The sequence below is a fragment of the Rhinolophus ferrumequinum genome, chromosome 14, assembly GCF_004115265.2.
Source record: "Rhinolophus ferrumequinum isolate MPI-CBG mRhiFer1 chromosome 14, mRhiFer1_v1.p, whole genome shotgun sequence".
Classification (NCBI taxonomy): domain Eukaryota; kingdom Metazoa; phylum Chordata; class Mammalia; order Chiroptera; family Rhinolophidae; genus Rhinolophus; species Rhinolophus ferrumequinum.
In genome coordinates this window covers 72,198,267-72,212,425 of record NC_046297.1, presented here as the reverse complement: position 1 = coordinate 72,212,425, position 14,159 = coordinate 72,198,267, and the positions used below count along the sequence as shown (strand labels likewise).

General features: G+C 63.2%; 1 protein-coding gene across 2 annotated transcripts in view; it reads right to left on the bottom strand.

Annotated features, from left to right (window-relative positions):
* Positions 1–3,218: 3,218 nt before the first annotated feature.
* The window catches only part of ADGRB1 (adhesion G protein-coupled receptor B1), a 74,421-nt gene continuing 63,480 nt past the window's right edge, over positions 3,219–14,159 (bottom strand). For both annotated transcript variants that reach the window (XM_033126014.1, XM_033126016.1), the window contains exons 25-31: positions 12,470–12,641; positions 10,559–10,654; positions 8,911–8,950; positions 6,043–6,734; positions 4,925–4,960; positions 4,612–4,716; positions 3,219–4,003 (exon numbers count right to left, since the gene is read on the bottom strand). In XM_033126014.1, the coding sequence (XP_032981905.1) occupies positions 3,806–4,003; positions 4,612–4,716; positions 4,925–4,960; positions 6,043–6,734; positions 8,911–8,950; positions 10,559–10,654; positions 12,470–12,641 (1,339 nt within the window). In that variant the 3' untranslated portion in view covers positions 3,219–3,805. The remainder of the gene's footprint in view (positions 4,004–4,611; positions 4,717–4,924; positions 4,961–6,042; positions 6,735–8,910; positions 8,951–10,558; positions 10,655–12,469; positions 12,642–14,159) is intronic.

Genomic DNA, 14,159 nt, shown 5'->3' with positions numbered 1-14,159 from the left:
GAGACTGCAGAATGCACCGCCCTCTGTAGGGGGTCCGAGTCCTCCCTGGGCCATAGGCAGTAAGTGGCAGGTCAGGGATGTAGGTGGGGGTCTCTGTGACCCCCCACCCCCGACCAGTGAGCTCCAGGTCTGGCAGCAGCTCCAGACAGGGCCTTGGCACCCTCCCCCATCAAGGTGATCCCCGCCATCCTCAGCCCCACGCCTCCTAGGACATGGTGGTGCTGTTGATAGCAGCTGAAGGGTGGCAGAGGAGGTGGTCGTAGCTTCACTGGTCACAGGTTGCCAAGGAGATTGGCACTTGTACAAAGATGCCAAGGAGATTAAGGGAACACAAGGTCCAGGAAGATCTCTCTGGTGGTTTCCAGTGGCAGGAAGGGGAGATGGAGACGCCACGGCTGCCCTCGGGTCACCCCCCCATAAAGGGGAGTTTCCAGGAATGAGCCAGGAGAGCTGCGCTCAGACTGACGATCCATGGGATACTGGCGGCATCACTTCGCCACCCTGCACCTCGGTTTCCTCGACCACAGCTAGTGTCAGGCCAGAGCACTGCCCAGCACAGGGCTCACCACCAGAAGGTGACCGGGGGCCGACCCAAGCGGGGCCCAAGGGTACTGACAAATCCTGTGGGAACATCCCCGGCAGGATCCCTGCACTGATAGCCAGGGAGGGGGCAGCAATTTCTGTACTTAGTCCCTGGGCTGGGTGGTCACGGAGCATTGAACAGCTGTGAACATGGATGAGGCGCAGCCAGGACAAAGGACGGGGCTGCTTCCGGAAAGACACAGCCTTCTTGGAGGAAAGGGCTAGGATGGAGGGGAAACCAGAGCCTGGGCACAGGCCAGCCCTGAGCCTGGGCACACGCTGAGCCCTGAGCCTGGGCACACGCTGAGCCCTGAGCCTGGGCACACGCCAGCCCTGAGCCTGGGCACACCCTGAGCCCTGAGCCTGGGCACACGCTGAGCCCTGAGCCTGGGCACACGCTGAGCCCTGAGCCTGGGCACACGCTGAGCCTGACACCAGTGGTTTACAGAGTCATTCCCCTTGCACGTGGAGAGTGTGGCTTGGGTCCATCTTGTTTGTGTTGGGTTGGTTTTATTTTTCAGTTTTTCTGTTGCATGTGGTGCTGGTTGTGAGCAGGACAGGGGAGCAGGCAAGACCCTGATTTGGTCACCCCACAAGGACAGTGGCGAGCCTCCTGCAGAAGCCCAGCCTTCCAAACGCTGGCCCAGTGCTCTGAGCTGCCTTCAGCAGGCGTGCATTTGGGGTGCAGGGGCTCAGAGCTTTTCTCCCCCCGGACCTCCTGTTCCCAGGGATCCACCAGCTTCTATCTGTAACAGTGGAAGGATGAGGAAGCCAGCACCCACCAAGCCCCTTCCCTATCCCATCAGCCGTCATCAGAACCCCCAGGACCAGGTGGGTTTGGAATTCAGGACTTCTCTGGGCTTGGAGAGCAAGCACAGTGTGTGTGTGAGAGTTCACTGAACATCCCAGGAGGCCAACACGAAATGTACAGACGTGTGTAGTGGTTCAAACGAACTATAACAAGCCTCAGTTTGGGTCAAGGTTTGCTGCCGAATCTCACCAAAAATTTTGGCTTTCTGAAGTGTTCAGGATGGTGGCTGGTTCCTGAGCTCCTTCTGATGGGCCTGGGGAGCTTTGCACCGTCTCTTCTCAGCTGCTGCGTGGCCACACTTCCCTCCCTCTTTGTTGTCCACTCTGACGGGGGTCCCTCGTGGTCACTCACAGTCACTCAGCCCCTCCCAGCCATGCACAGTCACCTGTGATCCCCTGGGGTCACTGCGGTCACTCATGCAGGAGGCAGCAGCCACCAAGCCCCTTCCCGGTCCCATCTTCACCTGCTAGTGAAGACTCTGGGGAGGGGGCTGGGTGTAGACACGTCTACACCAGTGAGATTCCCACACGCTGAGCCCGAAAAGGGGAGTGACAAGTGGTGGGAATGGCTTCATTGTTTTCGTTTTGAATGACAAGATGGGGGGGGGCCATAATCTCAGGCCCTGGGGCCTCCAAATGGCCCACCTGCACACCCCCTTTTTGGGCTGGGGCCTCTGTCCGCTGCCTCTGGGGGCTCATTGAGGTCCCCTGGCTGCCTGAATCCCGGGGGCTCCTGTGGTGGGGAGCATAGCCTGGGGGAGGAGGCCTCCCAGCTTCGCAGCTTCCCAGCAGGCTCCCTGCAGAGGCTCAGGCTGCCCCCTGCTGGAGACACGGAGAAGAGACAGATCCCAAATTTCCTTAGGCTGCTCAGGTTCAGAAAAGGGGCAGGGGCCGTGGGCAGTGAGCTGAGGTGGGAAGCGGTCAAGGACCGGGAGGGAGGGAGAAGGGCACCGGGCATGTACCCCACACCCAGGTGTAGGGCAGCAGCTCTGGGTGTGGTCACATTTGTCCCTCACACTTGACCCCTTGACAGTGGGACCATTCTGGAATGTGACCCCAAGTCCAGCCGGCCCCAGGACCGAGGAGGGAGGCAAGTGTGACAGGGGTGATGCAGAGGAGGGCAGAGGCCCTGCTGGAGATCGAAGCGCCCACCATGGCCGGCTAGGAGGGGCAGCCCCAGGCCCGAGTCTCCGTCTCTCTCTCTCCATCTCCTCCACCTTGCGTTTCCTTTATTGTCTCAGATTGTTCTTTAAAGATTTTTGTTTATTCGGGAAGGGGAACAGGACTTTATTGGGGAACAGTGTGTACTTCTGGGACTTTTCCAAGTCAAGTTGTTGTCCTTTCAGTCTGAGTTGTGGAGGGCGCAGCTCAGCTCCAGGTCCAGTTGCCGTTGTTAGTTGCAGGGGGCGCAGCCCACCATCTCTTGTGGGAGTCGAGCCGGCAGCCTTGTGGTTGAGAGGACACGCTCCAACCAACTGAGCCACCAGTCCGCCCTCAGATTGTTCTTTAAAAGCACTGCGTGTCCCTCCTGCAATGAGTCAAGGCCCAGGGAAGTCAACCACCTGCCCCTGTGGGTCTCAAAGTCTGAGGAGGGGAGGGGGGCAGGGGGCCCCAGCACCCTGGGGTCCCCATTAGGTTCCCTCACAGCCCCCCTGGGAGATGAGCCCCTGCCTGGGCCCACATGGGGGCGGGGGGAGAGGTCCTAACAGCCACGCAGGGCACAGGACAGGGTGAAGCTGAGGTGCCCAGCAGGCCTCTCCAGCCTTGACAGGGCGGGGGGACCAAGGCTGGTCAGTGGCCCGGAGGAAGGCGACACAGAGCAGATGTGGGTTTTTAACTCTTTTTATTGAAGAAAAGAAAAGGAGAGAAAAAATAGATTGCCCACTGCTGCTTCGTCCCGGCGCGGGCTCCTAGTCCTGCCCCTGGGGGCGACGCAGGTGAGAGGGCTGTGCCTGGGTCTGGGGAGGGGCCCCCAGGCCCTGGAAGGGGATGGGGGGCTGGCTGCTTCCCAAGGAGTGGGGGTATCTAAAAAACGGTGCCAGGCTGGCTGGGCCAAGCAGGCGGGTCCTGTGTTGCTGCGGCTCAGGCGGGCCTCCCGGGGGTGCTGGCCGCACCCTGCTGGCCATTGTCCGCAGCCACCTGCCTGACCGCTGGGGCTGGGTCCGAGGAGGGCAGAGTCTGAGGCACCTTCTGGCCTCTGGAGCCCTGTGCCACTGGGGCCTCCATCACCTCCTGTCCCGTCTGGCTCTGGTCCCAGCACTGCGAGCCTCTGCCTGGCTGCCGTCTGAGTGCCCTGAGGCCGGGGCGCGGGCCTGGCCGCCGCCCGAGCGCGTGTCTGTGCCCGTCCTGCAGCAGGAGCGGGCAGGGCAGCATCCCTCCGCTGTGGCCCAGTGCGTGGCCGCCGCCCACCCGCTCAGACCTCGGTCTGGAGGTCTATGACGTCCTGGCCCACCAGGGGGATGGTGGCCCCCGACTTCTCCCACTCCACACTCCGCAGTTCCAGAGGGCACGGCGGCAGCGGCTCCAGCTCCTTCTTCACCCAGGCAGGTGTCCCGTGCGCTTTCCGGAGGCTCTCCCAGGGCCGCTTGTTGGGCGTCTGTTGCTTTTCTGGCTGCTGGGCAGCGGGCGGTGGGTGGGGTGGGAGCCAAGATGGAGAGACGGAGCAAGAACAGATGGGGAGGTGAGAAAACGATGCAGGCAAGAGTCAGAAGAGTGAGGAAGGGACCAGAAAGGTGCGGGGTGAGTGCGAGAGGCCCTGGCACAGAAGGGGAAGGGAGTAGCAGAGCCTTTCCCTACTGCACACGGCCGTGGTCCCCTCCACTGGGTCAGGGTCTGGAGGTGGCTTGCAGAAAAGGGCAGCTGGAGGCCTCTGCCTGCTCAGTACCCCTCGCTTGGCCGTTCCCTTCTCTGAGAGGCAGCCTTGCTCAGGCTGCCCTGGCCCCCACCGCACCCCAGTGCACTGTCCCAGTGCTTGCAGATAGGAGCCCTGGGACAGACCCATCCATCTGCCCAGTCCCTCCAGGGTCTAGCATGGGCTGGGTCAGGCCAGTCCTCAGGAAAGGTTAAACGAATGAATGGAGTTGAATGAAGTGGAGTCGAAGGAGGGAGAAGGCAAAGTGACCTAAGGGCGCGCCCCAAGCCCGCCCCACCTTGCTGCCCATGGTCCTACGCCCCCACCCCAGGCCCCGCCCCCACACCCTGAGGCCCCGCCCCCCAGACCTTGCTCTCGGGGCCCAGCACCTCCTTGTCCTTCTCTGCATGCTGCAACTTCCGATTCAGGTCCTGGAACATGTCCTGGTGCCGCTTCCGCGTGTGCATGATTTTCTGCAGGGGGCAGGATAGCGAGTCCTGAGCCAGAAGGGGGCTGCCCTGCCCTCCACCCACTTGTGGGCTGACTCCGGGACACTGGGTCTCCCAGGTCAGGGCCAGGTCCTCCTCCCCAACCCCCTGGCCTGTTGGACCAGCCTGTCAGGCCTGGGGCTCAGAGCACATCTGGCCCCAGGTGTCTGGGGAAGGGGAGACTGGGACGCACCTCAAAGTCCAGTTCTGCATACCGCGATTTCCGCCGCTGTGGGGAGAAGGGGAATGTGTGCATTTACAGCCAGTTCCCTAAAGCCGCCTCCCAGGTCACCAGCCCTGGCCTCTCCTTGCCTGAGGATGGGGTAGCAGGACCCGCTCACCCCATGCCTGCCCTTGGATCTGGGCCACACCTCTGGGTGCACTATGGTTCTCAGTGTCCAGGGCCCTCACAGGCCACCAAGGCCCAGAGACACTGGGGATGGGGGTGGGGCCAGCCTGGGGTTCTGCGGGGACAGAGTGGGCAGTGACGGGCTGGTGGGAAAGTCATGAGGTCCCTCTTCCCTAGACTGTCTGAAGCTCGTGTTACAGTCCAGAACTGGAATGGGTCAGCATTCACCTTCTGCCCCAACGTAAAGGGGCCGACCTGCCCCCAGGGCTGTCTCCTACCTCGAGGCCAGTCCCAGAGCTGGGCAAGGGTGTCTGGTTCAGCGTGCCCAGGACACACTCCCAGGGCCAAGACCTTGACGTAGGGCTATGGCACAGCTGGGCGCCACAGGGAACTGGGTCCTAGGGAGCGTGAGGCTCCCCAAGGTGCTGGGCCTGGCTGCTCCTACTCCTCTCGTTTCTGAGTCCATGTCCTACAGGCTGGGAGGGCCTTGGGGGTTCACTCTAGGTTTCAGGCTGGACTAAGGGAGGGACTTGCTGTGGTGACCGCCCAACCACAGAAGGGGCCAGACCCAAGCAAGATTGAAGTCCAGCTCAGTGGGTCCAGGCTGTGGGCCCCTGAGCCCCATGCAGTGGGTGAGACCACCAGGTTGGGGAACCACCTGACGAGAGGCAGATCCCGCCAGCAAGCTCCCTGTCATGAGGGTCCAGGAGGGCTGAGGGGTGTGGCTGGAGGACAGACAGATGCTGCTGCCTTTTCGTAAGACCGAGGACACCTTGGTCGTACGCCAGGCCATGCCATGCCACTCGCCAGCACAGACCTGTCTCCCTTCTTGCCAAAGGAACGCTTCCAGCACGGTGAGCCTCCCTGACACTGGCTGCCAGCCTCAACCCAAGGTGCCCAGGACGCACACCCCTCCTTTGCTGGCTAGGGCCCCCCACCCCGAGCCCCTGGGCGGCCCTCACCTCCAGGGAGCTCACGGACAAGGTGGACACGTTCTCATTCTTGGTCCCAGCCCCCATGCTGGGCCCTGCGTGGGCAGTGGGCTCCCCAGGCTCCCCCAGGCCGGGGGGCACGGGCTCCAGCGTGGGGGGTGGGGGCAGGGGCTGCTGGGGGGGTGGGGGCGGCGGGGGTGGCGGCGGCGGGGGCTGGGCGGGGGGCGCCTCGGGGGGCTGGCGGGAGGGCGGGCTGCGGGCGGACAGGCCCGAGTCGGGTGCCATGTTGAGGTGGATGAGGCGCGTCTGTGGCATCTGGTCGATGTGGATGCTGTGCTTCGGCTCGTCCGGGGGCTTGGGCCGCAGCGTGGCTGTGGCCGTGGGCAGGATGACGTAGCTCGTGTCCAGGGCCTTCTCCTGGGCCCGGCTCAGCTCCGAGTCCAGCTTCTTGAAGATGTCCCCATCCCCCACAAAGGAGGACTTGGGCACGCGGTCCTTCTTGAGGGTCAGGGAGTGGTTGGGGAAGTCGGGCCGGGGACCGCCGGGGCAGCGGGGCGAGCCGTGCAGGTGCAGCTTGGACACGTTGGCCGGCAGGCTGTTGAAGTTGGGGGGCGGCGCCGTGGCGTGAGCCAGCTTCAGCTTCTCCTCCTCGGGCAGCGACGGCCGCTTGAGCGTGCCCGTGATGGTGGCCGTGCGGCAGGCGGCGATGTCTTTGTTCAGCACTGAGGGGCAGGTAGGGGGTCAGGGTGGCCTCCGGGGGTCCGGCCAGGCCCCCCGGGCACACCCCTTGCTATGTCTGGTGCTGCAGAGCTGGGGTTCCTTTTGCTCTTTTAAACAAGGCTGGGACACAGGCTGCCCCTCTGCCTGCCCCCATAAGAGGTGACCACCACCTACACTGCCCTTCCAGTAGCCGGGTGGCCCGTTGGCCCTGGAGGTAGCCCACAGTGCCTACAAGTGCAGGGACACAGCTCCTTGCTGCGGGCAACACGGCCTGTTCCTGGGGGCCCAGCCGCCCCTCCTGTTCAGCTGCACGGAAACCAGGCTGGCTTCCACGACCTCTGGCCTGGGTTCCAGCTTGCCTACACCCCCCCCGCCCCCGGTTCCCACCAGTCAATTCACCTTTCACTGGCCCTCACAGAGCCTGAAGCGGCCAGGTCCAGCCGCCCATCCCGCCCCTCAGGGACCCTCTCAGGAAGCCTGCTCTGACTGCAGCGCCCTCCCCCTGCTGGCCACACCTTTGTCCAGCCCCCAGACAGCAGCGCCTGTCAGCTCTCTCCTGCATCCCACCTCATCAGCACACGCCCTCCAAGCTGCTCAGGCCGACGGTCAGTCACTGGCTTTAGGTCAGAGCTTTTCATGCTGCCCTCTCTGCCCCTTGTCTTCTCCACCCTCTGGCCACCGACACCCTGCACCCACTCCATGTGGCCCAACAGGGGTCCATCATCTTCTCCACCAAGCCGGTGGCCCCCCAGCGTCAGGAAGGGCCCGTCCCTCACTCTCTCTCCCTCACGTGCCCCCCTCGAGGCTTCCCAGCCCACCTCAGAGCGAGCGTCGAGCCTCGTGGTCTGGGCTGTGCACCTCCCATGAACTAGGCAGACATCCCAAACTCCTCCAGACCCCGGGCCCCCCTCTGGGGTGCCCACTTCACGCCGTATCTGCCTGGGCGGGGGCCTGCTCCCGCACACTCAGCGCTTGGCCGTGTTTATGACACCTCCTCCCCACCATCCCCAACCCACAGCCACCAGCCACGCCAGGCGGGGCCATCTTACTAATGAGGAACAGACGGGAGGCTCAGAGAGGCTGGTGCCACCCAGCGGGGCTGGGCCAAGCTCCCAAAGGCTCCCAGGTCACCTCCCAATGAGGTTGGCTAGACTACATGAGACTAAGAGGGGGGCTGCTCCAGCTCCTGTTCAGCCCAACCTGGAGGTCCCCTCCTTGAGGAAGTCCCCCTGGGTCTACCTGGCCACATCTGACACTCCCTACGTAGGGCTGTCCCAGGCCCTCCCCATGGCTGTCTCTGGAGAAGGTGCTCCTCAAATACCTGACAGGCCAGAGGGCGCGTGAGCAGTTGGTTCTGCCCAGCTCAGGACACTGTTGGTCACTGCCCCAGACCTCTGGTTCACACAAGCCTCTGGCAGGCTTCCTTTTATCGGGCAAGTGATTCCCTTCTTGCCCTTGCTTCCAGGAAGCTCGGTGCTAGCCTAGGGATCAGCGGTGGGTCCTTGTCCCTGTTTCCCTCCTGCCCCCGACCCTCCTCCATGGTTGGACTAACAACGAAGAGATGAAGGCAACACAGAATATGGGCCCTCGTGGGAGGGCAGGCAGGGGTGAGTGACAGGTGTGGGTGGGGCGGGGGACAGGGCAACTCCGGGTGTCATGCAGAGCCTGTCCAGCCTCACTGTCCCTACCAGGAAGGTAAGGTCGCAGCTTGGCAGGGTGTGTGGGTGCTGAGGACTGGGGCACGATGGGGAGACGGCCGGGGCTGGGCAGGGAGGCCCCAGGCGGTCCTCTCCAGAGCTAAGAACTCCACCAAAACAGATGTCCCTGCACCTGCAGAGCCCGAGCTCCAGGACAGTTTTCCGGAGGCTTCTTCAGCTCATGCCCCCCAGACCCTGCCTGAGGCCTCAGGGGGGTGGGTGGGTGTGGGAGGCATGCGGGCAGCCGGGGCAAGCCAAGGTCTGTGTTCAGCCCAGGCCAGGGGAGGGCCGTCTCCCTGCTCAGACGAGGGCTCCGGGCAGCGTTCCCCTGGGCCTGGGGGGACCTGACCCAGCCTCAGGGTGGGAGTAGGAGGCAGGGGCGGGAAAGGACAGACAAATGAACAGATGCACAAAGAAAAGAAAAAGAAGCAAGTGGGCCCTGGCGAGGGCCACCTGTCGCTCTCACCTGTCAGGCGCTCACCTGATCTACAGGCCAGATCCACGTCCTTCTCAAAGTCTGTCTGCAAGACAGAGACAGGGCAGGGTGAGGGCCCGTGGGCCAGCGGGCAGGGCTGGGCGCTGCCCCAAGCGCCATGAGACCTGTGGGCTGCTGGGAAAAGGCCACACTGGAAAAGCAGCTGCACCTTGGAGGGGGGCGTGTGTGCGCACGCACGTGCTGTCTCCTGAGCGCTAAGGGGGTCCACACGTTCAATGGTGCCCGTGTGTTCACACAAAGTGAACTCCTGGAGGGCGGCCACACCCTGCATGCTCGCCTGTGCGTGTACATATACATGCGTGCAAGTGTGCACTCACACACGTGAGCACGTTATCCCTCCAGGGCATCCGTGGATTAGCTGGGAAGTGGGAGGCGGGTCCTGCCACAGCTCACTCACGTTCTTGCCCCCTGGCTTCACTCTCTCCTGCCCCCTTTGCCCCTGGGCCTCCAGCACTAAAACCCCTCTGCTGTCCCTCACACCCCTCCAGTGGGGCACAGAGGGCCCCACACCAGAGACCCTGCTGCCCAGGCCACCACCTGCTGACATGTGGGGCATGGGGGCCTGCCCCATGTCACCTCTTTAGTCACTGCCACAGCCCTGAGAATCAGGAAACGGAGGCCAGCCAGTCAGGGAGAGGCAGAGCAGGGTTGGGATGCAGATGTTTGGTGCCAGGGAGGGCACCAGCTGCCCCTCAAGCAGTGGCCATGGTCTCTGCCACAGCACCGGCCCCATCCCAGGCTAGGAGCTGGGGAAATGGCTCGGGCCACGCCAGGTCAGTGGCCTTCTCCAGGGCCGGTGGGCCCCAGGGGGCCGCTGGGCCCTTCATCTCAAACCTGGAGGATCCTTCCTTGAAGCGCAGAGATCAGGTTGGCGGGAAGACCACAAAGCCTGAGGTCAGAGGTCAGGCCAGGAGCAGCGTCAGGGGTCCAGGACCCACCCTTGCTCCCGACGACACCAGCGGCCTACCCCTGGCTGGCCACTGGCATCTGCTGAGGCCCTGCCTGTGACCACAACCAACCACCTTGAAGATAGAACGAGTGTCCCCTGCCTGCCAGGGGCACCCCTGTGGGCAGCAGGTGCAACATGACATTGAGAATTCACCCAGAGCACTACCAGGGCCTGACGAGGCGGCCTGAAGGGGACGTAGGGAGGGCTTCTGGGAGAAGGTGGCATCTCAGTGGACACCTGTGAGGTGGGCAACACCAGAGGGTGGGGTGTACAAGCGGCAGCACCTGGGGCCAGACTGTATGGCGCTAGAGAGTCTGGTCCTGAGGGGACAAGGCACAGCAGGGTCGGGGTGAGTGGACAGGCCAGGCGGTTCTCTGGGGAGAAGCCAGGTAAGCCAAGTTCTGTTCCTGGCTGAGCTTGAGGGGAGAGCAGGAGCTGAGACAAGGGCTGGGACACCCAGAGGGTGGAGTCTGACCAATGGGCACTGCTGGTACCAAGGGTGGGCCTGGGGTGGACATCAGCCCCACCCAGACTCTCGTCAATTTGACCCTGCCTGCCCCCGAATCCTGGACCAGGGACTTCGCCCTGGGGAGCCTCAGTTTCCCCAACCTTGAACTGGGCTCAGACGTCCTAACGGGGCCCAGAAAATCTCAGCGGCAGCCTGCCATAGGCTCCGGGCCCTACCATGAGCTGGGCGTGGCCGTTCTGGAAGGAGCCCCCCGAGTCCCCATTGCCCTCCTCCTGGCGGTCTACCACGCGGCACTTCACAGCATCCTGGACCTGGGGAGGGAGAGCAGAGGTGGTCAACGGCGAGCCCTGCTATGGAACACTGGCTCAGGAGCGATGCTGGACTGCAAGGTCTCTCCTGACGCCCTCAGGCCCAGTGCGGGCCCGGCCTCTTCTCTGACACTCTCTCTGTGCCCTTCATAGTGTGAACTCAAAATTGTGGAGCCCCCAAGAACGCGCTGCGGGCCCTCCTGGCCAAACGTGGTAAGAACCTGACATGGGGCCAAGGCAGGCGTGGTGTCCAGACCTGTCCTGCGTCACCACGGCCTCCACTTCTCTGACTGTCGGGACAAACCGAGGGCCTGACCCTCACTCCCTCAGGAGATGGCCCTCTGAGTGCCCACAAGGGCCCCGGGTGAGACCACGTGTCTGTGGGGGAGCCGGGCACCACGGGGAGCCGGGCCCACTACAGCCAGGGACTCTTTAGAGGGGACAGTAAAGACAGTTCCGTCAGTCAGGCAGCCCTCTCTCCTGGGTGGCCCGTAGCCGGTCTTATCCATCCACTCAGCTTCTCAGAAGTGCTCTCATATTTTTAATTCCTATGTGCTCGCTTTCTATTCTCGGATGTTCCTTTTCCGTAGTTCTTGTTTCACAGAAGCCAGGCCACCGAGGCCCAAGAGTGTGGCCTTAGAGCCTGGTCAGCGTGTGACCACCTGGGCTCAAGCCCATGCAAGGTGACTGCCCCGTGCTGGCCTGTAGCTGCCCCGTCTGCAGAAGGGGCTGTTGTGAGATCACGGGCACCGGTGGACTTTTTCTGGGGACATCACTGCGGGGCCTGTGACATGTCTTTCCTCTGGGCTGTGCTTGTGGCCCACTGGGTGCATGGTAGCTTTTCCATTGCAGCCTCTCCTTAGGTCCTCGGGACCGACTGGGCCTGTTTCAATGGCAGAAACTTCGGGTCTTCATCTTCCTGTCTTTCCCTCCAGTCAAGGGCTCTGGAGAGGGGTGTTCACATCTCCCCAGCAGGTATGAGCTGGGCTGGGGGTCTCTGCTGACGGGGTGACTGAGGTCAGCATGTACATTTCCCTCACACATTCTCAGTACGGTACCCCAATTTTCAGCTGCAGGTTCCCCCAGCCCAGGGGGATCGAAGCTGCTCCCTAAGCAGACAGCCAGTCCTGGCCATCCCTCGGCATCCAGAGGGCCCTGGTGGCCTCACTTCCCAAAGCTCCCAGGCCTCAGCGGTGTGGGCCGGCCGCTCCGAGCCTCCCACTGCCGCTGTGCGCTGGGCTGTTCTGCTCCGACTCCCAGATTTTGTCACTGTCACTCCTCTCCTGTTTTCTCTATCCTTTCAAATCTATGTGCTTTAAAAATTCCCCTTGCTGTCTTTCTAGGAGGTTCCAGGGGGGAGCAGAGGTAGTCTGGCTGTCTGCCTGCCTCTTCAGCCCCCGCTGACATCCTCTGCAATCCTGCACTGCTCTCCGTCTGACCCTGAAGAAGGCCCCAAGTCCACTGACGTCAAGATGCGTGTTTTTCCACATTTCAGCCCCTCTAAGATAGGAGCACATTACCTTACATGTTGCTACCAGCCAGTGGCAGTCGGGACCTAGTTTGGTAAAAATCTTCTCTACTACCTTCTGGAGAGGTCCAGAAAATGCCAGACGAGGAGTCTCAGCTGCCATGAAAGCTGCTCACATCTCTGGTGGCTCCCAGGGGCCCCAGGAGGATGGAGCCCCCGCCCCCACCCTGTCTGAGCCAACACTGGGCACAGGGGCATCTCCGCGCCTGGGCCAGGCTGATGCCCAGAAGCCCCAGGGACCCTGCAGGTGCCCGGTGGGCGCTGCCCCACCTGCCCCGCCGGCCGCCCACCTCTCTCCGCAAGATGCAGTGCACCATGACAATGACAAAACCCTCCAGCGAGTCGAAGACAGCGAAGAGGATCTGGAAGAGGGCGGAGCGGCGGTCGGTGACGGCAAGCACTGCTGACATCCAGGTCAGAGCCAGAAGCGGCAGCACCACGCAGGAGCTCCACAGCGAGGCCCTGCAGACACAGCGGCATCAGGGCTGCCCAGGCCCGTGCCCATGCCCGTGCCCCACCCGGGCTCTGGCCTCAGCCCCCATCTCCCTCCCAGGGGCCGGGCCAGGCCACCCTTCCCACCGGGGAGAGTCTCCCGTGGGGTCCCCGCTGGGCCTCCCACGCCTGGGCTGTGTCCTCTCCCCGGGGCTGGCCACCCTCCCCATCCTCTGTAGAGACTCTCTCCCCTGACCAGCCTGAGTTCTGCCAAGCTGAGGGCTTCCAGGGGAGCTGGGGACCCGGGAGGGTGGTCCCGGGTCAGGGAGGGAGCTCTCTGGGACACCAGGTCCCTGGCTGTCCAGGAGGCCACAAGGAGGGTAGGAGGTCCCAGTCAGGGGTCCAGGGCCCGAACTGCAAGATGGCCAGGGGAGGGGTGCTTGGCCAGGCCTCTGAGCTCTGGACAGAGAGAGGGAGGGAGAGAGGAAGATAAGGGGAGAACTAGAATACTCAGGGAGAAGGAAGGAGAAAATCTGTGGGGAGGCAACAGGACAGACGAGGCAGGCAGGGGACCAGGGCAGACAGACAGACAGGAACAGAGTGACGTTCACTTCCTCCTCCTGCTGGGTCCTGCTCTGCCCATCCCAGGGGGGCGGCTGCTTCTGCCCCACAACCCTCGCCCCTCCTTCAGGAGCATCTCGCCCCAGACCCCTCCCTGCACCAGCATGGGCTCCATGTGTGGCTACTCTGAGCCTGTCTCCTGGATCATACAGGGGGACACTCTGCCACCTCAAGGGGCTGCTGTGGGGACAGAAAGAGCATCAGCAGGACACCTGGCCAGTCCTGGTCACTCTTAGGCCTCTCAGGGCGACTGTGGCCCGAGGACCCAGCCAGAGTGAGCTCTGTCCCCATGGCTGGGTGAATGCCTGCAGGGACTCTGAGGGGCTGCTGGAGCCACTGTCACGGTCCCCAGGCGTGGGGGCTGGTGTCCAGACCACTTGCTCGCCTCCTCCCTGTCAGGATGAGCAGATTAAGTAGGGCAGGGGGTCAGAACAGGGAGTGTGGGGCAGGGCCACTAGGAAAAGGTTGGGGACACAGGGCTGAGGGGAGAGGCTGGCCAGGACAAGGACCCCCAAACCAGGGTGGCTTTGCCCGGGACAGCAGCTCCCCCCAGACTGCACCCTCTGCTGTGCGGCCCAGGACCTGCAAGGGGCCCAGCCCCAAAGGCTGGGACAGCTCCGTACTCACCTCTGAACCTCTGTGCGAGACTGGGGCAGCTCCCCGCCCCCTCCATCTCCTCCTCGGCCTGTCTCTGGGACCCAGGTCCCCAACCCCAGGTTCTGCCCCACCAAAGGCCCTCCCCAGCTCAGGGATGGCTCCTTGGCCACCCACCTGGTGGTTCAGGCCAGAGCCAGGACTCACCCTGAGGCCCCCCGTTTTCCCCACGCACAACAGGAGCTCCAGAACTGGACCTCATGGACCCTTCTTCACCTTCTCGAGACAAACTCGGGGTCTCCTCACAGGCCCCCTCCATGGGTCTTTCCTAAA